Source organism: Octopus bimaculoides, chromosome 5, assembly GCF_046866305.1.
Source record: "Octopus bimaculoides isolate indiv1 chromosome 5, ASM4686630v1, whole genome shotgun sequence".
In the NCBI taxonomy this organism is placed as follows: Eukaryota; Metazoa; Mollusca; class Cephalopoda; order Octopoda; family Octopodidae; genus Octopus; species Octopus bimaculoides.
In genome coordinates, this window is record NC_142932.1 from 95,942,087 (window position 1) to 95,969,623 (window position 27,537).

Sequence of the window (27,537 nt, forward strand, 5' to 3'; positions counted from 1 at the left end):
TTTGTTAGTGATTTTAGTCTCCTCAAGTTGAAGAGACTGCCATCATGGTGATATCGAATTGGGATGCCATCTTCGGGGTTGAGGTCGTAGCGAAATAGTAAGGTCACAGCTACAAAGAACACATTGAAGAGGACAGGGGCACAGCCTTGTTTAACACCGATTTGAACGTTGAAGTAGTCAGACTGATCACCACCCAATGTCGCACGTGCTTACATGCCGTCATGGAACTGGCGTAGCATAGTAAGAAGCTTAGAAGGGCATCCATACTTCTGCAGGGCATTCCATTGTAGTGGACGGCTAATAGTATCAAAAGCCTTACTTAGGTCAATAAAGGCAAACGAGGCATCACGGAGGATAATCTGATGAAGACGCTGGACAAGAGCAGGACCAGCATATTTATAGATCTCCCTCGACACACCATCTGATCCAGGTAATTTCCTGTTTTTTAAGTAGGAGAGAGCTGTACGGATTTCCATGAGGGAGAGTTCCTTATCCAGCTCAGGGAGAGGAGGGAGATGAGGGAGCTCATCAATCAATGTGGTGTCTGTAGGATTTATCTTGTTCAACAAGGAGTTGAAGTGTTCTGCCCATCTGTCACGGATCTGGATCTTTTCCTTGTAGAGAGTGTTACTGTCTGAAGATCGTATCGGATTGATATGATTGGAGGACGGACCGTACATGGATTTGGTTGCAGTGTAGAACTCGTGGATCTTATTTTCTTCCGCAAAACGTTGAATTTCTGCAGCTTTGTTCTTCCACCAAGTGTTCTGAATCTGCCTAAGTCTGCTCTGGCATTCCGAGCGAAGATCTTTCCAATTCTGGAGGCGTGCGTTGGACCTGCTCGAGGGGTAAGCATAATGAGCCCGGTTTTTACTTCTGAGAAGAGGGAGGATCTCATCAGCAGATTCATCAAACCAGTCAGGATTGCGACGTCTAGTGTGTCTTAGTTGTTCGGTTGCGACCGAGGAGATCAGGGAGATATATTTGTCCCATATATCATCTAGCTCCTCTTGGTTTACCGAAGTAGCATCGGGGAGTGGGAGAGTATCCAATTTGATGGCAAGCTGATCTTGAAAGAGGCCACGATTCTCAAGATCATACAGTTTCGTGGTGTTCAGTCGTTTTGATGCTGTAGACTTTCGGTTAGGGGGTCGAATGTTGATTCTAAGCTTGGAGCGGATAAGGTTGTGGTCCGTCCAGCAATCTGCTCCACGCATTTCGCGAGTATGGAGGACATCGCCCATGCCTTGGTGACGGACAATGATGTAGTCTAGGAGATGCCACTTTTTGGAACGCGAGTGCATCCATGACGCCTTGTAAATGTCCCGCTGTTGAAAGAGGGTGTTAGTGGTGCACAGGTCATACTCGGAGCTGAAGGTGAGCAGTCTCTGTCCATTAGCGTTCATTTTTCCCTGTGCCGTGAGGACCGAGGATCCCTTGCAAGGCGGTATTGTCAAAGAAGACTGTCGTATATATGTGTATATTTGTGTGTGTGTGTGTGTGTGTGTGTGTGTGTGTGTGTGTGTGTGTGTGTGTGTGTGTGTGTGCCTCCACCATTGCTTGACAACCAATGTTTCTGTGTTTACGTTGCCATAACTTAGCGGTTCGGCAAAGGACACTGATAGAATAACTACTAGACTTACAAAAAATAAATCCTGTGGTCGATTTGTTCGACCAGAGGTGGTGCTCCAGCATGGCCGCAGTCACATGACTAAAACAATAAAAAAAAACTATGCCATTTTAATCCCGAGCAAGGCCGGGTATCTTAGCTGGTATATAATATATACATCTTTTATCTTTTAACTTGTTTCAGTTATCAGACTGCGGCCATGCTAGATCTTTAGTCGAACAAATCAATCCCGGGACTAATTCTATCACTATCTTTTGCCGAACCGCTGGATGATGGGTACGTATACAAATCAACACTGGTTGTCAAGCGGTGTTGGGGTAGTATGGGTTTATTGCAGCTCCGCACAACCACCAACAACCACTCTGTCTACTCTACGAAAAGATTTTTACAAATGAAGCAATGAAACCGTCAAGGCTTCAAGAACACTTGAATAAAATTCATCCTGATAGAGCAGAAAAAACATTTGAATTATTTTCAATCCCTTAAAAATAATTTTCATATGAGAATAACAATAGGAAGTGTTTTCCCCAGTTCATCCAGTCAGTCTAGTGATGGTTTGCGCACTTCTTTTAACATATCACTTCTCATTGCGATGTCCAGCAAACCTCACACAATAGGGGAACAGCTAATCTTGCCAGCTGTAAAAGAAGTCCTGAAGATGGTGCTACGCAAGGTACCAGAGCCAATTATCAAAGATATTCCTCTGAGTAATAGCTCTGTCCAGAGGAGGGTTGATGAAATGGCAGAAGACGTCGAAGACCAACTCTGCACAATTCTGAAGAAAACAGAATTCACTTGGACGAGTCTACTTTGCCAGGTAATGATTCCCTCCTCCTCGTATATGTTCGTTTTGTGAAAGAGGAAAGTTTGTGCCAAGAACTGCTCTTTGCTAGACGGTTGGAAACTAGTAGCAAGGGCGAATTCATTTTCAATGTGGTCAAGAGCTTTATTGACAAAAAAGACATCCCACTGAATAATATTGTAGCCTGTGCAACTGATGGTGCACCATCGATGATTGGCTGTCATCGCGGCTTCATCAGTTATCTCAAAGTCAGTTTACCTGATGTCTTCACGATGCACTGTGTGATTCATCGACAACATTTGTTGCACGAAACCTCAGAGGTCATCTTCACGATTCCCTAAACACGGTCGTCACTGCCGTGAATAAAATCAAATCTCATGTTCTGAATTTTCACCTGTTTCAACAGCTCTGCTTTAAAAATGACGAAGACTTCCAAAGCTTACTGCTCCACACAGAGGTGAGGTGGTCATCATGGAAAAATTATCTGAATCGCTTTTATGCTTTGTTTGATTCAGTAACGGAGTTCTTTGAAACCGCGGTCCCAGAAGTTAGTGTGAGGCTTAAAAGTATAAAGAAAGGTACAGCATACTTGTTTGACTTATTCACTAAATTCAGCGAAATGAATAAACAGCTGCAAGGAGATGGTGTTCATCTCAACCAAGCTGAGTCAACCATCTCAACATTTCAAACGAAACTTGTTATGTATAAGCGCAATATTGGACGCAGGAAGTTTTTTTCCAGTTTCCTTGCTTATCTGGTTTTGAAAAAGACGGAAAACTTGCGGACAAGGATCTGCTTGTCTTTTGCTCACTGAACTGCGTGAAGATATGGAGCGTTGATTTCATAATCCGTTTGCTCTTCGAGTTTCTGACTGGATTGTCAACCCCTTCATTGACTTTAGTGAAGAAGAGAGTAGAGATTTAGAAGAGTAGCTGATAACTTTTCAAAATGATACTGAATTGAAGCGTAAATTCTGCAAGAGCTATCAAGAATTTTGGCTTCAAAAGGCTATCCGTGACCGTTATCCGGAGCTTTGGAAGAAAGTCAGATTGTTTTTCATTGCCTTTCCAACATCTTGTTTGGTTGAGAGAGGATTCAGTGCGATCACTCACCTTCTTACGAATTAGTGGTGCAAGCTTTGAATTACGGAGCATGGTGATCTCAAGCTTATTCTTAGCACGATTCAGCCTGAGGTTGGGAAGCTACTTTTACTTCCCCAAGCTCATCTTTCTCATTGAACCCCTCCCTAAAAGCCTACTTGTATGGGCTGTTTTAGTGGTATACTATTACGGCTTTAGTCTTTGATCTCTTCTTTTGCTATGAACACCGTAGCAACATATACTTCTTTAATGCACGAACTTTATGACATTTATACGAACAAACTCCTGTTATTGGTGCGAAATTCCTTTTATACAGGACTTATAAAATTGCCTTTTTTATACATTCCTTTGTTACATGCATTTCTTTTCTTTAGTGGGAGACTTTTGTACCATAAACACTGCTGCACTACTAGTAATCAAGACCTGCACTTGCAACCACTTATTGACCACTGTATTTTGTGATTTCTATTTCATGTAAAGTTGGGCATAGTTTTTGAGAGGTCATAAATTACATACGGAAATTTCCAGGCAGCATACTATTACTTTCCGGGCAGCATACTACTGACACTTTCTCTCAGCATGTTTGCATATTTTGTTCCTTATTTTTCAAGTTTTGTATTACAATGTTTCTTCCCTTTTTTCCTAACGCCTTATTGGCTTACCATGGAATAATATGGTGATGTATCAAAGCGAGTTAACTACCTTTCTTCACATATTGTTTGCGTTTATGTGTGCAGCACTTTGCTGAACGTTGCCGCCAAAGGTTCTTTTGCGAAACATAGACGACAAGATCTGTTTCTGCTGTACCTCGAAGACAGAAGTACTGTGACTGAAGTGTGAATAATGTTGAACGATCAGAAGATCTCGGAAACCTTTGTCCAACAGCCAAATGCTTTTGAATACTGTTAGCTAAACTGCTACTGATGTTCAACTATGTATTGGGAAGAGTGTCAAGCCTAGGGAGGATTGGCCAGATGTTTGATGATTGGTCTTGTAGTGTATGAGGGGGGAGCGGATGGGAGGGATTCACGTTAGATATATATATCTCTCTCACATTCATGAAGAAAAGATCATTTCTTCTCAGTGAAAATTCAATTAATTCACCGTAAGTTTTGTATTTTGATATTTCAACACAGATCACCATATACAGTTCTATATTTGAGAGATGAGGAATTATTTACATTTGACGGATATTTGTCATCTTGTTTGTTGCTAACACAACGTTGTTTCGACTAATATGCCCTCCAGCTTTCATCAGGTGTTTTGGAGAAATTTCGAACCTGGGTTCTCATTCCTAAAGTATTTTTCGATGTGATGATTATTATTATTATTATTATTATTATTATTATTATTATTATTATTATTATTATTATTATTATTATTATTATTATTATTATTAGATTTATAAGCCCTAATAATTGCCCATGGACATATGGCGTAGTGGTTTAGAGAGCGGGCTACTAACCCCAAGATTCCGAGTTCGATTCCAGGTAGTGACCTGGACAACAACAGCAACAACAACAACATCGAAAAATACCTTAGGTATGAGAACCCAGGTTCGAAATTTCCCCAAAACACCTGATGAAGTCTGGAGGGTATATCAACCGAAACGTGTTAACAACAAACAAGATGGGGACAAATATCCGTCTAATGTAAATAAAGGTCACCATATGTTCTCTGCTTACACCAAAATGCCTTTCTTTGACACACTTAGCCATATCTGCTACACTTCCAATTATTATTTGGTTGTTCATGCGACTTGATGATTTAATTCCATGCCTAACAAAGACACTTTATTATGGCAGTGAATTGGGGGATGCTATGAATTTATCATAATATTATTATAGTATTGTATACAAATTATATAATAGTATATTAAATATTATATGATTCATAATATACATAAAAATAGGGGTGGAGTACTGAGGGTACTATGTGGCCATGAGTGGGGGCGGGGTTGCTAAAAAAGTTTGAGAACCTCTGCTATAGACAGTAAGACTCAGCAAAGATATAGGCATGGAATTTGGCATAGATAAGTGTGCAATATTAGACATAATAAGGGGACAGGTAGTCAGCAGAGAAGGCATCCAATTACCAGATGGCCAGACATTAAAATCATTAAAAGAAGGAGAGAGTTATAAGTATTTAGGAGAATTAGAATCTGACAGAGTACTAACTATAGAAATGAAAACGAAAATTGAAGAGTACATCAGAAGGGTGGGGAAGCTAATGAAGTCAAAGCTAAATGGTCCGAATCTAGTGAAAGCTGTAAATACTTGGGCAGTATTATTACTAAGATACTCAGCAGCTTTTGTAGATTGGACAAAAAGGAAGATGAAAGATGGTTAATATCAGTGTAAGACTGCATGGCATTAGCTGGAGTAGTTATAGACTCCTATGTAGGTAATAGGGAAAAAAGTTTACGAAGAGCTGCGAGAGTCACAGCAAGATATAGGGAAACCAAAAAGCCAAATTTAAAAACCAGAAAAAAGAACACTGGCAGAAGGCTTTGCATGGTAGATTCCAAAAGATAGTTGCAGCAAACAATAGTAGTGAGACAGGAAGGAAAGCTGAAAAGAGAGACAGAAAGCTTGTTAGATGCTGCACAAGATCAAGCATTAAGGATTGATTGGATAAAAGCCAAGATAGACAAAAAACAAGTAGATTCCCAATGTAGATTATGCAAATCAAAAGAGGAAAGTGTTACTCATATAGTAAGTGAATGTAGCATGCTGGCACAGATAGAATACAAGAAAAGACATGACAACCTATGGAGAGTAATCCATCAGGAGTTATGTAGAAAACTAGGATTTGACCATACTGAAAAATGGTATAAATGTGAAGCTAGTAAAGTACTAGAAAGTAAGAAATATAAGATCCTATAGGACTTTAACATTCAGACTGACAGAGGAAGAGAAATTGGCCTGATTTAGTAGGAGTAGTAGATAAATAAAACAGAAAGTGCTAGATAATTGTCAGATGATGTTGGTTGGCCCTGTATCCTCATCCAACCATTTCTCAGGAGCTAAGTAGTTTGTAGTTTATCTGCCAAATGATGAAAAATATCAATATGAGAGGTATAGAAAATATAGCAAAGTACCAGGACCTAGCCATTGAATTACAGAGACTATGGAGTGTGAGTAAAATGTATCCCAGTAGTTATAGTTGCATTAGGAACTATCCTTAAAGGTTTGAACAGATGGATCGTGGAAATAGGCATACAACCCAGTTTAATACAGCTCCAGAAAACAATGTTATTAGAGACAGCTAGGATACGTAGGCGGGTTCTTGGCACCTAAGGTTACTTGTTGTAGCCCATATTAGGAATTTTTCTTTTCCAACAGTCTAACCTGTTGTGTGTATAGGAATAATAATAGTAACAACAACGACATATATTGTCATTGTTATCCATACGATGTCCATGATTCTCACAGGAAAACAGATGATGTTGGTTGGCCCTGTATCCTCATCCAACCATTTCTTGGGAGCTAGGTCCTGATTTGTAGTTTATCTGCCTTTATCCCAAGGAAGCCACTGGCCACAGACAAGTTCTCATCAAGGTAACTAAGAAGTCATATCTACCCCAGTTTTTAAATCAGTGTTCCTTCTCCGAGATAGACAACTGACCAAAACTAACGAGTTTTGTCTACCCGTTTTCCCATTTCTGGATGGCCACTGACACTTCTGAGTCCTCTGCTCTTTGCAGGGTTTTGTTGTCATTCCACAAGGTGTCCAAAATCAATATTTCACCCTCCTCACCAAACAAACTTGGTTTGGTTGCCAGTTTAATTGCTGTTGGCCTGAGCATATGACAGTTACTAGTTAATTATTGTGCCACATGTTTTTTTTTTTTTATTATCATTATTTCACTACTAGCACTTTTATCTATTATTCTCATCAGTACTATTGCTAGTACTATTATCATAATTACTATTTGTGGATATTGTTGCCTGTGGCAGTGATAGCTTACTTGTGATCTGTGTTGTTGTTGTCTTAGTTGTTACCATTTTCTTTGTTCAGGCTATCTTCCAGTATCCTGGACAGAGTGTTGTTGCTGTCATCACTGCAGCTGTTGTTCTTTCTATAGTTGTCCCTGTTGCTGCCTTATTCCTCTTGAGAATTCCTTCTGTAGTCACAATGGGACGTTGCTCATAGAGGAACAGATGTTAGCTAAACTGCTACTGATGTTCAACTATGTATTGGGAAGAGTGTCAAGCCTAGGGAGGATTGGCCAGATGTTTGATGATTGGTCTTGTAGTGTATGAGGGGGGAGCGGATGGGAGGATTCACGTTAGAACAAGAGAAGGATGTACTGGGCATTGTGTTTTAAAGTGAGTTGGTTGGCCAGTTAATAAGTACAACCTAAGGGTGTTACCATATATATATGTATATGTATATATATCATCATCATCATCATCATCATCGTTTAACGTCCGCTTTCCATGCTAGCAAGGGTTGGACGATTTGACTGAGGACTGGTGAAACCGGATGGCTACACCAGGCTCCAATCTGATTTGGCAGAGTTTCTACAGCTGGATGCCCTTCCTAACGCCAACCACTCAGAGAGTGTAGTGGGTGCTTTTACGTGCCACCCGCACGAAGGCCAGTCAGGCGGTACTGGCAACGGCCAGACACATACATACATATATAGACGGGTTTGACAAAATAATGGAAACACCTAGCATCATAATTTTGAAATATCTATAAAACCGTCAAAAATTTGTTTATTTTTATGTTTTTTTAATTTATTATTAGTGTTGCCTAATATGTTTTGCTAAAATTGCTGTTTGTTTTCAGATATCATCAGAAAAAGGTAATTAAAATTCATTAAAATGACAGATCTATCAGACTTTCAAAGAAGTCAAATTGTTGGTGCTCGTATGGCAGGCGCTAGCGCAACGTAAACAGCTGAAATGTTTGGTGTATCAAGAAGAACTGTTATGAAAGTAATGACAGCCTTTAAGAAAGAAGGAAAAACCCTCCTCGTCCAAAAAAAACTGCGGAAGAAAACTAAAACTTTCAGATAGGACCGTCGGACTCTTACGCGAATTATTAGAAAAGATCACAAAAGTACAGCTCCCAAAATTACAGCAGGGCTTAATGATCACCTCAAGAACCCAGTTTCCACAAAAGCTGTTCGCCGGGAGCTGCATAAAGCCGGGTTTAACGGGAAGGCTGCAATCAGAAAACCACTACTTTCAAAACAAGTGTTGCAAAGCGTTTTGAGTGGAGTGAAAACCTACAGAATTGGTCCCTAGAGCAGTGGAAGAATGTTATTTTCTCGGACGAGTCATCCTTTACCTTATTTCCGACCACCGGCCGAATATACGTGTGGAGACAACCAAAAAAAGCATTTAACCCAGACTGCTTTCTTCCAACTGTTAAACATGAAGGAGGATCTGTGATGATCTGGGGGTGGGGGGGCTATATCTTGGAAATCCGCCGACCCAATGGTTTCCCTTCATGGCAGAATTAATAGTCAAGACTATTTAAGCATTTTATCTGATCAAATTCATCCTATGGTTGCGGAACTGTTTCTGGAGGGAAACGCAATCTTTCAGGATGATAATGCACCAATTCACACAGCTAAAGTTGTTACTGAATGGCACGAGGAACATTCTGGTGAAGTTGAACATCTTATCTGGCCTCACAGTCCTCAGATCTCAATATTATTGAACATTTATGGCGCATTTTAGAAAAACAAGTAAGAAGTCGATATCCTCCACCATCATCGCTACAAGAACTAAAGACTGTTTTAGCTGACGAATGGACAAAAATTCCTTTGGAAACAATTCAAACTTTGTACAAGTCCATACCTCGTAGAATTCAAGCTGTAATTACTGCCAGAGGCGGTCCTACCCCATATTAAAATTAATTTGTTTGAAATTTTAAAGTGTTTCCATTATTTTGTTCAATTCCTATATATGTATGCATAATTAAATTAAAACAGTAGGGTAAAAAATTGGATATTAATTAATATCAATCTAATACCAGGGAATAAGTGTATTGAAAGAATCAAGGAGATTCAGAAAAAATATCTGAGATCTCAAAGGATTACTGTATATGTATATATAAAGGAGACCACTAGGTGGACTGTTAATGTGTTAGAAGAAGATCACATATAATGCGTCTACTAAGACCGAATTGTTCTGAAAGAAAAATTTAGCGAAGCAACAAAACATATACGAGCAAGACAAGTGAAAATTATATAAATACATATGATGTTATCCGTTGACCGGTTTCAAAATTAATATTTCTTTACCGAAAATATCTGTTTCTCATCAGTACGGACCGCCAAAAAATATAATTCCCAGAATCATATACTAGTTGTTCCCCACGAATGAAGAACGTGCACATGGTTCTGTTAATTATATTTATGGTAAGATTCAAAAGTTTTCGTTTTGGCGCGCTAAATCCGGAAATATCTCTGCAGAAAATAGTTTCCGCATCGAATTTACCAACTTTGAGAACGTGGTTATGGTTAATTAAATTAAACAGTAGGGTACAAAATTGGATATTAATTAATATCAATTTAATACCAGGGAACAAGCACATTGAAAGAATCAAGGAGATTCACAAAAAATATCTGAGATCTCAAAGGATTACTGTATATGTATATATAAAGGAGACCACTAGGTGGCCAACCACTCCCCCTCTAATATCTCCGTCTTTGGCCTCGCCCTACCCCACGGATCCACACACTCGCGACTTCACCTGGAACAGCATTACATTTTTAATCTACGAACAGAAATCCCTTTCAGACTCAATACAACCCCCTCCTCCTAATGAGTGTCTCTACAACCTCCTTAAAATAAGCAACTTTTTTATTTATTTTATTTTAGTTCATCCTACTTTATCCTCCCTTATACCCACTTACTTTTTTACACTGTTACCCCTTCTCGATTTTCTATCATCCTTTTTTTATCATTTTTTTTCCTGTCGTATTGTTTAACTTTTCAATTGCGCTATTTTTTATAAATGTATTTGTAATACTTCGACCGTGCGAACCAAAGGAGATGGCGACGTAGACGGTAAAGGCTCCTTTTTACCACGTCGCACGGTCGAACACAAAATAAAGATATATATAATAGAAGGCTCGTCGTAAGAGAGATACGAGCCATTGTGCCAGTAAAAGAACTTAGGACAACCTCAACCGTTAGATATATAATGAGAATAAATTTATTTAACAAAGTGAAACTGTTTGTCTGTGTGTGCGTGCGTGCGACATATAAATTTAACACAGTAGATAAATCAGGCCTTTGTGTGAGAGAGAATGTATTCAACAATGTGAAGTGACGGACAGTCATATAAACAATAGTGTGTGTACAATATGTGTGTGTACAAGTGTGTGTGTGAGAGGAACACAGAACATATAAAGAGTGCCTGTAACATAGACAGTAAAAAGTCTCAAATAGAGAAAACCAGTTCGTATAAGAGTTACACAAGATTTAGAATGTTCATACGCAGGACGTTGTGGCCAAGTAGCAGAGCTGTAGTATCACACTATGTGTGTTGAGCGTCGAATGCTGCGACCTGTGTTACCTGGTATAGTATATTCTCGCTGGTTAGTTCTGGTCTGTTGATCGTGAGTGGAAACATCCACTCTAACAGGGTCGAGATAAAACCGCGCTTGTTGATGTTGCTGTTACTAGCGATGACAATGGTAGATAGTGCATTGGTGGTGTAGACGTCGGCGCTGGAACTGGCTGTAGCTGTGTTCTGTATGTGTGTGGTCAACGACCAGACCTGTGAGAGATATGAAATCGAAGACATGTGTGTGGTCAACGACCAGACCTGTGAGAGATCTAGAATCAAAGACAATTGCCGTCGTTGGATCGGGCTTATTTATAGGTGAAAAAGGGCTCACCGGAAACCCAGTAAAACTCCTTCTCACGTGACTTTATCCCAAAGCCACGATTGGATGTAATGCCCCCTTATCAAGCAGAATATGGGCACAATTGCCGCGCAAAAATAAGAACCAATCCTATATGTGGTGTTATGGGCTGTGATGAGCTGTGTGTTGTTGGTGGAGAGAGATGAGGCAAACAGAAGTGAAGCCAGACCGCAAGGGCCAGACCGAAAGGGTCAGACCGAAAGGGTCAGACCGGAGGTCGGAGACACGCGGTCGAAGGCCAGCACGTGGAGGCAGTCAGAAAACAGACAGCTTACAAGAAAGACGTGTTTTGATCTGGAGCGATCGTTTACTCCGCTGCGGTCGACAAGGTAAGGTCCAACGTTTCATTCTGTCCTTTTGCTTCTTGTTGTTTTTTTCCTCCATCACACCACAAGCTATTTCGGCCCATAAAAAAAAAATTATGAGTGTAGTCCGGATTTCGAGCGATATGATTAAACCGTTTTGCGGTGACACGGACGTGGTCGCGTGGCTAAAAAAGATGAAGCTGATCGCGAAGCTCCACGGGATAGGCGACTTGGCAAGCTTCCTACCACTGTACTTAGATGGTCCGGCGTTGGCGCTATTTTTAGAGATGGAAGAGAGGGACCAAGTTAGCGCGGAGAAAATAGAAATCCGCTTGATGGAGGCCTTCGCAGAAGGAATGTTTGAAGCGTACGCTCGCCTGGGGAGAGCGAAGTGGACTGGCGAACAGGTCGACGTGTTTGCCAACGAACTTAGGAGATTGGCTAAACTGGCGGGGTACGAGGGAGAATCGCTAGATCGGACAGTAAAGTTGGCGTTTGTGACTGGTTTTCCTGACCACATATCGGTCGAATTGCAGAAACTGCCGGACGTGAACGCCATGCCCATGGCAGATATAATAACGAGGGCCCGCATGTTAGTTTCGTGTTGTAGATCGACGCCGTTGGCAGCAACTGCAACAGCAAAAGGTAGCCGACCAAGGAGTAGCGGAGAGGGGTCGAACAAGGAACGTGTGCGACCGTTCAAAGGACAGTGTTTCCGGTGTCAGGGCCTGCACATGGTGCGAGACTGCAAGTTACCCAAGCCTGAAGTCATTTGCTACCGTTGTCGAGAAACGGGACATATAGCCAGCGAATGTCCGCAGGGAAACGGTCTGAGGGAGACTACTGCGCCAGTGGTCATCCCTTTGGATCAATAAAGGCGCGTTTTTTGCTACCCGTTGTTGAGGTGCTGGTGGAGGGGAAGATGTCGCGAGCCCTCGTGGACACAGGCTGTACAACGACCCTGATGACTCCGGGAGTGGTAGAGACGTGGAGTGGAGAAAGCAGTGCGAGGGCAGTCGACGGAAGAGAGGTACGCTGTGAAGGCATTACTGACGTGCAGATTGAGGTGCAGGGAACGAAGCTGACGCTGCAAGCAATTGTAGTTGGCCACTTGGTGGATGAGATTGACGTGGTGATGGGGATGGATGCAATCACCCGTTTAGGAGGTGTCACTGTCAACGAGGCCGGGGTAACTTTCGGAGTCGCGGGGAAATCGTGTATGGCGACACCGTGCATTAGTGAGAACCGCGAAGAAAACTATGCTGCGCACACCATCGAAGACAAGGATTTTCGTGCCGCCTTCGATGGCCAGAGGTGGACAGTGGAGTGGCACTGGAGGGGAGAGCCCCCGACGTTAAAAAATAAAGTGGGCTGCTACCAGCATTCTTTGAAAGGAGATGCCAGAAGCGAGTTCGAGGGGGAGGTGGAGCGGTGGATTAAGGAGGGCATAGTGATCCCTTGGGAAAAAGAAGTAGAGAGCGGAGTCCTGCCGCTGATGGCGGTGGTACAGCCCACAAAGCATAAGGTCAGACCAGTGCTTGACTTCCGAGAGCTGAATGACCACATATCATGTCATACGGGCGGCGAGGCCAGAGATGTCTGCGGGACACCTTGCGAGAATGGAGGCAGATGACAGGGGCCTCCACGATCGTCGATTTGAAGTTGGCATACCTGCAGGTGCATGTGGCTGAGAGACTGTGGAAGCATCAGCTTGTCAGGTATAAGGGCCGGACATACTGTTTGACCAGGCTGGAGTTTGGGCTAAATTCGGCGCCAAAAGTTATGGCAACAATTCTCAAGGCCATCCTGGGAAAGGTGGACAGAGTAAAAAGGGCCACCAATTCGTACATCGATGACATCCTTGTGGATGAAACCATAATGCTAGCAACGGAGGTCATAGGCCACCTGAAGAATTTCGGACTGGTCGCCAAGCCACCAGAGGCCATGGAGGGAGGCGCTGCACTGGGCCTCAAGCTACGGAGAGACAAGGCCGGTGCGTTGATGTTTCGGCGTGGGAACGAGATCCCCGAACTGGGCACCAGCGTGAGTAGACGGGAACTGTTCTCGGTGTGTGGGAAGCTGGTGGGACACTACCCGGTTGCAGGATGGCCCCGGACAGCATGTAGCTTCATCAAGAGACGAGCCGAAGGAGCAAAGTGGAATGACAGAGTGGGGGAGAAAACGACCGACATGATGCAGGAAGTCTTGGTCAGAGTGAGAGCAGAGGATCCAGTGAGGGGCAGTTGGTATGTTCCCAAATCAAAGAGCGGGATCGTTTGGTGTGACGCCAGTAGCATCGCAATAGGGATTGTCTTAGAAATGGGAGGCACCGTGGTGGAAGATGCAGCCTGGCTCAGGAAGATGGATGACTGCAACCATATCAATGTGGCGGAGTTGGATGCCGTGCTGAAGGGGGTGAACCTAGCCTTGAAGTGTGGGCTGTGCACCATAGAAATTAGAACCGATTCAGCCACTGTGCTTGGTTGGGTGACGGCAGCCATCACCAATGAGCGGAGGGTGCGAACCAAAGGGGCCGCGGAGATGCTGGTAAAGCGTCGATTGGGAATATTGCGTGAGCTAACCGCTGAGTTCGATCTGAAGCTGAGCGTAATTTTTGTGCCTTCCGAAAAGAACAGGGCAGACGTCCTAACCAGGGTAAAGCGAGCCTGGTTGCAGGTGCCAGAGGATGCGGAGCAGGCTGTGGCTGCAGTATGCTGTCTGAGTGACTCGGAGTTGAGGAGACTGCATATCATGCATCACATGTGAGTGGACAGGACATTGTTCCTAGCCAGGAAAGTCGACTCCGAGGTAACGAGGCAGAGCGTGCAGAGAGTGGTTAGCAGCTGTGACAGGTGCCAGTCTATTGACCCTGCTCCGGGCGTACATGAGGCGAGAAGTATTCCAGTGGACCACAACTGGAAACGACTGGCAGTGGACGTAACACACTACCGGCAGGGGACGTACCTCTCAATGGTTGACTGCGGAGGGGGGCGGATGGCCATATGGAGGGAGATGAAGACGGGGACTGCAGAGGAAATCGCGGGAGTATTAAATGGGATATTCCTGGAACGAGGCCCCGTGGATGAGCTGCTGCTGGATAATGGCACTGCATTTCGCTCGGAGGTGCTGAAAGAAATGCTTGACGGGTGGCAGGTCAGCCGCTTCTTCAGGGCGGCATACCGGCCAAGTGGAAATGGAGTGGTGGAAAGGCATCATTGTACCATCAAGACCATGGCAGAGAGGGGCCACATTTCGTCAATCGAGGCCGTTTTTTGGTACAATATGTCGCCCAGGTCAGGACAGGCTGAGGAGTCGGTGCCACACAGGGCAATATTCAGGTACGAGTGGAGGCATCCGTGTATTGCATCAATGCGACTCGGGGAAAAAGAAGAGCACACCTTCGTGCAGATCGGGGAAGAAGTTTGGGTAAAACCCCCAAATGCACGGTGCACATCACAATGGGGGAAAGGAACTATAAACTCCATCAATTCAAAGAACAACGTCTCGGTCGATGGTATGCCACGCCACGTTTTGGATGTGCGGAAGATTGTCAGTGCTTCAGAGGATGGAACCAGCAGAAGTGGGCAAGATGATGAAGACACCAGCAGTAGGCAAGATGATGAAGGCAGCGCGCCAGGATCTCAGGCCAGTCCCGGGGTCGCACAGCGACCACAGAGGGAGCGGCACCCTCCTCCCTGGTTGGCTGATTATGAAACCAATTAAGGTAGTTCGGGAGCGAGGAGTGAGTGGGAGAGCCAGTTGAATGATCTATAGATCAGGGGGGGGGGGGGGGTTATGGGCTGTGATGAGCTGTGTGTTGTTGGTAGAGAGAGATGGGGCAAACGGAAGTGAAGCCAGACCGAAATGGTCAGACCGGAGGTCGGAGACACGCGGTCGAAGGCCAGCACGTGGAGGCAGTCAGAAAACAGACAGCTTACGAGAAAGGCGTGTTTTGATCTGGAGCGATCTGCGGTCGACAAGGTAAGGTCCAACGTTTCATTCTGTCGTTTTGCTTCTTGTCTTTTTCCTCCATCACACAATACTATATACACGCACATATATACACACACATGTACATATACACACACACGAAAAATACACGCACCCGCGCACACACCATGAACGCACATGTACCTCCCACACACATACAGACAACACACACACACCACACACATACATACACATATACACACACATACACACAGGTACATACACGCGCATACACACAGTAACGCACATATACCTCCACATAACACAACCCCATACTAACACTCAATGCACACGCTCATACACACACATACATACACACACACGCCCACATACATGCACGCTCACACACATCAATGCATATATACATCCCACACACCACACACACATACACGCGCGCGCATGTGCACACATACACACGCACAGGAACGCACACATACCTAACCCACACAACCCCACGAACACACAGACACACATACCTATATACACACACACGCACACACATACACATACATGCACACACATACGCACATACACACACGCGCACATGTACGCACACATACCTCCCACACACAACACACACTCATACAGACACGCACACAATTACACACATGGGTATGTACACACACGCATGAAGGCACGCGTACGCACACACAGAAAACGCGCATAAACTCCAGACACAACCCTACATACAGACGCACATACACACGCATACACACACATACGTACACATACATACGCACAATTTTGATTTAAGCATCTTAATGAATTCTTTATACTGAAATATATATTGAAGAAGATAAATATGTTCTTTTGAATTTATACGTTTTTGCGTTGTAACTCCTTTATTATTATTAATATATATATATATATATATATATATATATATATATATATATATATATATATATATATATATATATAGAGAGAGAGAGAGAGAGAGAGAGAGAGAGAGAGAGAGAGAGAGAGAGAGAGAGAGAGAGCAATAAGAAAATGGAGGGATCAATAGGTGGTATTCATCAACTTATAGACATTAGGAATTTCAACCATGTTTCGTGGTCTGCTACCACAACACCTCCTTTATAGGATCCAGTTAGCTCAAGACATCATCAGGAGGAACCACGTCCGATTTCGGCACCTACTCCTCTACCGTTTTGACGTGGCGAGGCCACCCCCTTTCGGAGGTGTCTTCAGCTCTGGTGTTGGGTGCATGTCTTCTTTCTTCTATTCCCTGGCCTCTTCGATGCAGTATCAACGAGTGTCAGCGTCCGACTGATCGTCATGTCAAATTCCCCTTTTTATACCTGCTGCTAGGCTCCAGCAGGCTGCCCAGCAAGTTGTCACGTGACACTGTCTAAATTTCCCGCTGCTAGGCTCCAGCAAGTAGCCCCAGCAAGTTGTCACATGACACTGTCTAAACGTTAACTGACAATAGAGGGCGCGAAGCCACTTCAGTGTCAGCCTGTCTCACCTAGGCATGTTATGACTTTCAAGCCATACTTGGTCTTCCCGCTTCGGCCATATATAGAAGCTGGCTTTTTCGACAGCCTCTTGTATCTTCCTTATCAATTTTCTCAGTTCCGAGCTTGAAAACGCAAATCTTCTCTTGAATATGTCAATTTATTTATTTACTAAAAGGACAATTATAACAATATACATACATGTATGACATATTATGCTTTACATATATAATATATAAAATATAAAATATCAGTAATTATTAAAATATAACATATAGCAATATAAATTGGGAACATACATATCTGTATATATAAAAGACAGGATCGTGCGTGTGTGTGTACGTGAATGTAATTTATGCACGTCCACAAATTAGCATGCATGTCGCTCCAATTTTAGGAGGACATTCGTCGTGACCCTATCTGCATTTTTGTCAACTGTTTCTCTCAAAGGGACCCGCGTATAGCTGTAAAAATCGATTTTCAACCCTAACTTTTAGTAATATATATATATGTATATATAAAATATATAGTTTTAGGAAAAATAACCAAGTTTCAAGAACTCATCGATGAAAATCCACTATATATATATATATAGTTTTTTATTCATTCTAGTGTTATAACAGCATACCTCATGAATTCTTTTTTTCATGGTTGATGCTTTTTTTTTCATGCTGCGAAATAGCTGCTAAATCGTTTCACTACTCAAAGAAGTCACAAACACTCCTGTGAGTATATATATATAGAGATATTTCATTTATTTCTATTAGCATGCTCATTTTATATGCTAGCCACTGATTAAATTTTTTTTTTAAGTTTTATCCTCTATTATTGTAATTGAAATGTGTGTGCGTGTGTGCGCGAGCGCGGCACGTTCACACAAGTATAAATATTGGAATGCAATTTCCTCGAATTACCTCCCTTGGATAGTTATTTTTATCTGTTTAAATTTTCAATTTGCTGGAGTGATCGCCCTTGGGCTATATTGATTCCCAATCTGAACTCAGCCGGTAATTTTTAGGGTAGTAAGCTAATTGATTACATCGAGCTCAATATTTGACTGATATTTTATTTTGTCGACCCCCGAATAGATGAATAGTAAGGGAATTATTTAAAATAAGAACATTCAAGTACTTTTGCAGGAACAATATGATGACTATTCGCAAACAATGACAACCTTAATAATGGATAATATATTCTTAGACATGATTCTAAAAGAATGGATGGCCTTAGTGGCATTTTAATTCAAGGCTTAAAGTTGTTATAAAAACCGCTAAGTATATTGTCCAACGTGCTAGTGATTCTGGCAGCTTGCCACCCTTGCTACGATCTATATAGACATTATACAAATGTAAGATTCCTGTGAACCAAATGAGTGACCATATTCTGTCAACCGTTTTTATTGGTAGGAATTTTTAAGGTTGACTGAAGATACAGTTACCTTTTGCATATAACTAGCAATTTTGGATAATTTGCTTCCAGCTAAAAATATTGTTTGTGTTTTCTTTAAGATTTATTTACATTCTTCTTCACAAAAGTTCAAACTGGTTGTTAACAAAGTGACATGACTTTTTGAATTAAGACAATTCTTGGTGTTTGTAAGTATGTGATATTTAACTATAATTCTTTCTAATTTTGGCACAAGGCCAATAATTTTGATGGGAGGGAGCTTGCCAATTACATCAACCCCAATGCTCAACTAGTATTTATTTTATCAATCTCAAATGGATGGAAGACAAATCCAGTCTCAGCAGAACTTGAACTCAGGACATGAAACTAGAAGAAATCCTGCTAACTATTATGTCTGGCATGCTAAAATTTCTGCCAGCTTTGCATCTCGCTGTCAATAACAATAATAGTATCAGATCGATTACAATGTCAACACAATGGAATATGTTGGTATGAAAAATGTGTGCTTTTATAACTGAATCAGAGGAGCAAGGGGAGTGGTGCCTATGAAGAGGGAAATCCTTCAACTAAATATAATCAGTTCTATATTTAAGAGATGAGGAATTATGTACATTATTTACATTTGACAGATAATTATCCTCATCTTGTTTGTTGTTAACACAATGTTTCAGCTGATATAGCCTCCAGCCTTCATCAGGTGTCTTGGGGAATGAGAATCCAGGTTTGAAATTTCCCCAAGATACCTGATGAAGGCTGGAGGGTATATCAGCTGAAATGTTGTGTTAACAACAAACAAGATGAGGATAATTATCCGTCAAATGTAAATAATGTAAATATAATCATCCAGTTATTTCCTCCCACCTCATTCCTTTCCCACATCCACAAGTAAGGCCCATAACTCTGTATGAAAAAAATGGATGTGAAAATGAAGAAAAAACTTATTTTCTAGAAAAGAAAACAATACAATGTAAAATATAATGTGAACAGAAAACTCATACAGAAAAGTTATATATCCTATGAAAAAAACACATTTAGAATTTTCAATTTATATCCTATTTTAAACCTGTTTTACACACATGCACATGCAATCACACAAAATACAAACAGAAGAGGAATTGATCAAATTAAGATGAAAAGAGATTAACAACCCTTCTTGAAAAGTCAGTATTTACATTCTTATGTAATATTAAAAAAGAAAAGAAACAAATTTCTGTCTGGGATATGAAGCTAATTCAAAGCAAATTCTGTTAGATAGTTTCATCATCATTTAAAGTCTGTTTTCCACGCTAGCATGGATTGGATGGTTTGCCAGGAGCTGGACAGCTGCCCAGGCACCATGTCTTTTTTGGTATGGTTTCTACGACTGGATGCCCTTCATAATGCCAACTACTTTAAAGAGTCTAGTGGATGCTTTTATGCGGCACCAGCACATGTGCTTTAACATGGAAATGGCACGGGTACTTTTTATGTGGTACTAGCACCCACAAGCCTGCAAGATTAGGAATATTCAGCTGAAGAGGGATGTTGGGGACATGCCTATATGCAAGAACAACCGTGGTTTTACGTAACTTGATTTGTCTTCTCAAGCACAGCAAACCACCAGAAGTCTTGGTCCCCTATCATACTCTCTGTAAGGCCCAACATCTGAAGATCCTTTTTCATCACTTCCACATTTTCCCTCTACAATTAGGAAACAGTACCTTTCGATGCAATTGTCCTCACTTATATACATTACAAGACTGCACCAGCACAGTCTTACACACCACATTTGATGTCCTGCATATCCTGTTTTTCTCTCAAACCACTTACACTCTATCATAAATGGACACTGACATTATCCATTCATCAATTCTTTCAAGCCTTTGCATGTCCTCAGCAGTCACAGCCCATGTTTCACTGCCATGCAGCATAGCTGTTCATACACAGGCATAATAAAATCTGCCTTTAACTCTGAGTAAGAGGACCTTCATTGCTAATACAAGTAGTAACTCTCTGAACTTTTCCCAGCCTATTCTTATTCTAGCAGTTATGCTTTCAGAACAACCTCCACCACTGCTAACTTGGTCACCTAAGTAACAGAGATTATCTATTACTTCTAAGGATCCCTGCCAGACATTTGAGGGAGTCTATTTTTTGTACATTTTTGGTATTTACTGTACCTACACATCTTCCACATGTAAAAACTACTTTCTCTCTATATCTTCCTGTGATACCAATCCACCTCTTATGTATCCAAAGCTTGCACTAGGTACACCATATGAAGTTTCGCCCAACACTTTTCTACATATAGAAGGGAATTTTGACTGATCTGTCTCCCTAAACAAAAAGAAGCTATTAGCAACATATTTAATACATAAATAATTTTAAAATAAACTAGAAATAAATAAGCAACTAGAAAAACATCATGATATTAATCACTGATTAATATTTTGATGTTTTCATCAACTCTGAACAGGTTTTAGTTTTATTCTGACCTTATCAGCAAAGCCTAGCCTTGACAGTACTTGCTGAAATAGTGAAGAAATGATTACTATCTAAAATGCACAAGATAGCACATTTTTTAAATTGTTAAACAGAACTGTTCAACCCATGCCAGCATAAAGGCAGATGTTAAATGACAGTGATGACAATGATGACTTGGTAACAAATTAAATATTTCAGGGAATTATTTAAGATTAGAATAATCTTTTATGGGAATTATGTGATAACTGTTCACAAGGAATGATAATATACACCTTGACATAATTCTAAAAAAACGGGATGATCATGACTGAACACCAATCATAGGTCAGCTCAATCAGGCCTGACCTACAGCTAATAACATAGTTGCAAAGCTCATATCTAAAGATCAGAATAGAATTTAAAATGTATAGAGAGAAGAGATAAAATAACAAAAGTAATAAACTAGGTATCGCGTATTCAATACTTCCAAAAGAAGGAATGAAATAAGATCTTTAATTTTATGCTTTCTGTATGTAAGCATAGTTGGAAAACTTCCAACATGCATTGTTGCTGAGAGAATTCCATGTATTGAAAGAATGGTTACATGTGGATATCAAAAAATATAGCCTCACAATCACCAAGAGAAAAAAATTAATTCTGGTATATATAATTTGAGTATTTAAAAGAAAGCTGACCCTAGATTCAAAAGGGCTAGAAAAATCAAATTTGAATTTAATAATGCCATGGACTATAATTCTGAATTTATGTATATTTAAATGTGATAGAAGGAAATCAAAATACAAAGATCACAGTGAAGTAAAATAACAGAAAGTATATACAGAACTTTTGTAAGACAAACATCACGAATTTTGATCATGCAGTCACAGCCATGTTGCTAATTATCCATAGTGATTTTACCTGATGATGACTCATATAGGAGGAAAGAAATACCAAAATTTAACTGGTTTACTTCATTTATGCAAATGTTTAGTTATAGATAGACATTTATAACAATTAAAAATCAACCAAAAATTTGTCAATGCAGTGAATACAAAAAACAATGATGCAATTCAGCATATAACAGAGATCAATAATGTTATGGTGGTATCAGATATTTAGTTCAAATCTGTAGTGCTTGTAAAAAGTGTTCCATGAAATGATGACAATGAGACTGACTTAGGTTGCTCGCAAGATTTCATTCAGTTCTAGGTGTTATATACTATATTACAAGGTTTTAGGTTCTTTTTGTTCATCTGAAGAACATAGACCCCTTCACTGGTAATCTAAAGTCCAGAGAGTGATAGAAGGAAGAGATGTATTTTGTGGGAAGCTGTGACAAGCAGCGTTTAGTCGGGTGTGTTCAAAGTGCTGTAATAGCCATCTCCTTCAATCTGGAATAACAAAAGTTGAGTGGTCAGTTTAATAAATATACAGTAAGAATATACTAAATTTACAATAATCATGGATAGTTATAACTCTCTCTGCTTAGAAAAGTATCAAACTTTCTGCAATGCATCTTGTGTGTACAGCTACTTTATTGTGGAGTGAAACTGGAGAAGAATGTAACCTGGAAAATGGAAATGGGTTGTAGACAGGTGTTGAAAAATTTGCATCATAGAGAGAAATAAGTTGTGTGGTTTGTGTGTAAGAGGTGTTATGTAGAATCTAGGTTGGAGAGGAAAGTGGAGAAAGAATTGATCAAAGGATTTGGATCTAATTTTTGGTATTGAGAGAAAGATAGAGGGTGATGGAGTGTGAAAGGATCACACAAATTCCTGGGCTAAAAGTCTGATCAAAATGCTTGCAGCATTGTAAACTCTGCTTAGACACCCATGGACCAAATGTCATCCAGGTGACATTAAACTGCAGCATAATGTGCCTGCTACCCAGTCCATAAAAAAAATTTGGAAAGCAGAAGCTGATATATGAGGATGAACAAGAGAATATGGAAAATAAAAACTATGAGATCATAGTAGTGGTAGTGGTGGTGGTACAAGTGGTAGTGGTGGTGGTACAGGTGGTAGTGGTGGTGGTACAAGTAGTAGTAAGATCCTCATCAAAAAATACTCCTTTCTTTCCTGTTGCCTGCTCTTCAGTCATCACATTGTTTCACAGTGATCCTGAAGAAATGCATTCAAGAAAATTGTATATAATTTATACTTAACATTTAAGTATGCTATGGACCTGTAGTTTTGGGCCGTATGCTTCTCATTTTTAGCCACTAGTATTGTATGTGCTACTGTCTGCCAATCTGGCACATCAATTTCAGTGTTCATTGCTCTTTTGAGCAGTTTATAAAGGGCTACCCTGTAGAACATGTGCTTTCTGTACCAATAACTCTCATTTTCCATCCAGGTGAATTTTTTTGTTTGGTAGTTTTGTAGCAACTCTCAGAAGAGTTTAGTGTGTGATTCTGAAATGGGGATGGGCAGAAAATTTTTCTTGCTGGAGGTTACTCTCTTACTCTTTCACTTGTTTCAGTCATTTGACTGCGGCCATGCTGGAGCACCGCCTTTAGTCGAGCAAATGGACCCCAGGACTTATTCTTTGTAAGCCTAGTACTTATCCTATCAGTCTATTTTTGCCGAACCGCTAAGTTACGGGGACGTAAACACAGCAGCATCGGTTGTCAAGCGATGTTGGGGGGACAAACACAGACACACAAACACACACACATAGATATATATATGACAGGCTTCTTTCAGTTTCCGTCTACTAAATCCACTCACAAGGCTTTGGTTGGCCCGAGGCTATAGTAGAAGACAATTGCCCAAGGTGCCACTCAGTGTGACTGAACCCGAAACCATGTGGTTGGTAAGCAAGCTACTTACCACACAGCCACTCCTGTGTGTTTATTATCATAGTTGTTTGGCACTGAAGTTTGAATAGTTGGGGTATTTTAGATCCCAGTCATCCTGCATCTCTTTCATATAACCAGTCAAGGGATCTTCTCTAGCCTTTTCATAGAATTGCTAGAGATCTTGGTTTAATTCAAAGGTCCACTGAAATTCCTCTTGATAGTTTTGTGACTTGCAATACCTGTCTACCTGTCTCTGGTTAAAAATGTTGCTTTTTCTTTGGAAATATAGCCATACATAAACTTTTTCAATATGTAATGAGTGTCACTTCTGACGATTTATTGCAGTAGGATTGTGAAACTTTTCCAATTGCATATCTCCAATCATCAGTCAGGGAATATATCTGAGAAGCTCCTTTCCAACTCTCATGATGTCATTGGCATCACATAAGCAGACTTGACATGACATTCAAGGTCATGATGTTTAGCCTCAGCAAGTTTATCTTCATTCTACAGCATTATTGATGTAGGACTTCCTGGTATAGGTTAACAATTATCAGGTTTTAATCTGAATAACCCAGATTTCATCTAGTGTCCATCAAATAGCTAAGCTATTGATATGAGTACTGTTGCACAATTTATTATATTCTAAAAGTTCTGAGAAGCATACTTTCTTTATTCTGGTGTAACATTTTCTGGTTACATATTCATTGTTACAGATTTCAGCATAAGAGATTTTCATCCATCCTCAGGTAGTTCTTAATGGTGAGCTGTCTCATGACTTTTCAGTGAACAACAGTGTCAAACAGGGAGATATTTCTGCCCCTACACTTTTCTTTATTTAGTTTTCTCATTGCTTTGGTATGCTTTCAAGGATTGCAACAGGGCGATCAGAATCAGATATCGGATATCTGGTCACATTTCTAATCTTACCCGGTTTACATACAAGCCAAAGACTTTCAAAACACTTGTCAGAGAATAACTTTATGCTGATGATGCTGATTTGTTGATACACTCAGAGGAGAACATGCAACAAATAATGAACAGATTTTCCACAGCATGTGTACATTTCAGATTCACAATTAGTCTTGAGAAAACCAAAGTAATGTTTACTCCTGTGCTGGGCAACCGTATCCTGAACCAAACATTTTTGTAGATGGGACAATGTTATAAGTCATTGACATTTATGCTTACCTTGGAAGCACACTGGCAAGAGATAGTGGTCTTGATGCAGAGATATACTATCGAATAAAGAAGGGAAGTGTTGTGTTTGGAAAGCTCAAAAAGTGAGTATGGACAGATAGAGGTGTTTCCTTGCAGACAAAAAGCATGTGTATTAACTGCACTTCTTATCTGAGTGAGACATGGACCACTTACAGTCATCATATGAAAATGCTGGAGAGATTTCATCAAAAGTGCCTCAGGCATACCTTGGGAGTCAAGTGGAAATGTTTTATACCAGATACAGAAGTTTTGCTGCTTGGCACGTTGTAGCTCAATTGAACAACATATCATCTTAGTGCAAATGAGATGGGCTGGACATATTAAAACGAAAGATGAGAAATTGCCAAAGCGTCTTTTTTATGGTGAGGTCAATTCTGGTAAGCAACCACAACATAAACCGAGAAAAAGGTATAAAGACTGTGTGAGGGAAAACCTGAAGAAACTAGTTATGAACAAAGATGATTAGGACCTTAAGTGGGTCAAGGACCTTCTGCAATTCACTCTGGATCTCGACAACAGTGTTAAAACAGCAACCTCTGAGCCACATTTTTATCTCCAAGAAGAGATGGAAGTTTGCAGGTGCTATATCTGGCACATAGGGTTTGTGTGGAAGTAACACCATGTTGTTTATGGTGAGAAACTGAGTGAGGAGAGCTCAGTGAAAGGGTCCATTGTTGTTGTGAAGAATCCAATTGTTGCTGGGCCCATACAACAGACCAACAACATTGGCAATGTCGTTGATTGTCCTCTGACAATTCTCATGCACAAGCTGATGAATTTTCTCCACATTTCCAGAGGTGACACTCATGACAAGTCTTCCAGATCATTCATTGCCTTTCAAGGACGTTCTTCCATTTTTGAAGCACCCGTGCCATATGATACATTGCATACAACCCATTGCCTCTTCACCATAAGATTGCCAAAGCATGCTCAATGTGTCTGTGGCAGACTTCCCAAGTTTAATGCAAAATTTCACGTTGGCTCTTTGTTCCTGTCCATGATAAAATTGCAGACTACAGCATACACGTGATCTGTAAAACACAAATTTCACAACTTGCCAAGTAAGCACAGGGGTGTCACTCAGCACGCTGCTTTGTGAAGGTCACTCTTGCTGTACATGCAATCATGTGCTGCTACCTGTTGCAGAATTAGTCAGGGAACTTTTTGATACCACCTTATATCTGAAGAGCATTAGAATTTACAATGAGTTTAAATATTCATGAGGAAAAAGGTGTAATAGACTTTTGTCTCGAGATATGCAGTATTGTGTTTAGATGACCTTTAACAAGATTAAGTTATTGGTTCTAATTGTGAGATGTTCTGGAGATTTCCATTCCTGAAGAACATTCAATTCTTGTGTAAAAGTTTAAAATGCATGTGAATTCATCATGATACAGTTAAATGTTTCCATTTTCTGAGTGAGCTCAGAAACTAAGAAGTAATTTGTAGCATTTAATGAAGACAGGAAATAAAATAAACTAAAAGTTCTTGTCTTTTTGTCACCTTATTTAACAACTAAGTGTTTAAGAATTGAAATGACTAAATGCAATTCAGTTGAAAACTATTTTGAAGTGAGAAAAATGTCAGAAATGTATATTGAAGGAAAACTGCTCCATTTTTAAAGATAGATTTTGTTACATAAAAATAATAATAAAATAAACTTAATTCCTCTAATTCCATCAGTATTTTTAGAAGTCTATCAAAAATCCAAGTTTTATCTCTGAATATCAATGAAATGTTAGTACATAAATTAGGTGGATTCAGAAGGTTCCCAGACAAGTTTAATAAAAAAAATAACTTATTTACCTAAGTTTTAACATTATCTCCCTTGAAATAGTCACCTTGTGCAACAATATATCAGTCCCAGCATTCTTGCTATTCTTGGAATCTAGCCTAGAAGTCATTTACTGTGAGTCGAAGACCTTCTGCAATTCACTCTAGATCTTAACAGTGACCTTTGAGCTGCATTTTCATCTCAGGGAAGAGATGGAAGTCTGCAGGTGCTAAAATGCCACACTAGAACTCTCTATTGATGGTCTGGCCCTAGGGGACAAATTCTCAATGCACAATGTCACATTTACAGGGGTGATGCTCATGGCAAGTCTTCCAGATCACTCATCATCTTCTAGGAACATTCCTGTTTTTGAAGGGCCTGTACCACTCAAAACATTGTGTACGACCCATTGTCTTACCATAAGCTTACCAAAGCACGCTCAATGTCTCTGTAGCAGACTTCCCAAGTTTAATGCAAAATTTCATATTGGCTCTTTGTTTATGTCCATGACAAAATCACAGACTACAGCATACACATGATCACAAAAAAAAACAAATTTCACAATTTGCAAAGTAAACACAGTGATGTCACTTGGCACACTGCCTCATGAAAGTCACTGCTAGCTCCCACTGCACATGCAACCGTGTGCTGCCATCTGTTGGCAAGGCTACAGTAATAGTCCAGGAACTTTTTGATACCACCTCGTATATATATC

General features: G+C 40.6%; 4 protein-coding genes across 8 annotated transcripts in view; 2 read left to right on the forward strand and 2 right to left on the reverse strand.

Annotated features, from left to right (window-relative positions):
- Positions 1 to 209: 209 nt before the first annotated feature.
- Positions 210 to 1,406, reverse strand: LOC149135653 (uncharacterized). Its single transcript, XM_089353112.1, has one exon. The coding sequence runs from the start codon at positions 1,404 to 1,406 to the stop codon at positions 210 to 212; it is 1,197 nt and encodes a 398-aa protein (XP_089209238.1).
- Positions 1,407 to 11,634: 10,228 nt separating this feature from the next.
- LOC149135654 (uncharacterized) lies at positions 11,635 to 13,109 on the forward strand. Its single transcript, XM_089351877.1, has one exon. The coding sequence runs from the start codon at positions 11,848 to 11,850 to the stop codon at positions 12,604 to 12,606; it is 759 nt and encodes a 252-aa protein (XP_089208003.1). The 5' UTR covers positions 11,635 to 11,847; the 3' UTR covers positions 12,607 to 13,109.
- A 6-nt stretch (positions 13,110 to 13,115) lies between these two features.
- On the forward strand, positions 13,116 to 16,432 carry LOC149135655 (uncharacterized). The gene is given in 1 exon segment (XM_089351876.1): positions 13,116 to 16,432. A coding segment is annotated over 1 exon segment (2,154 nt). The 5' UTR covers positions 13,116 to 13,300; the 3' UTR covers positions 15,455 to 16,432.
- An 887-nt stretch (positions 16,433 to 17,319) lies between these two features.
- LOC106869178 (uncharacterized) overlaps positions 17,320 to 27,537 on the reverse strand; it is a 103,974-nt gene continuing 93,756 nt past the window's right edge. For all 5 annotated transcript variants that reach the window (XM_052968288.2, XM_089352717.1, XM_052968286.2 and 2 more), the window contains one exon: positions 17,320 to 22,418. In XM_052968288.2, coding sequence (XP_052824248.2) covers positions 22,374 to 22,418 — 45 coding nt within the window. In that variant the 3' untranslated portion in view covers positions 17,320 to 22,373. The remainder of the gene's footprint in view (positions 22,419 to 27,537) is intronic.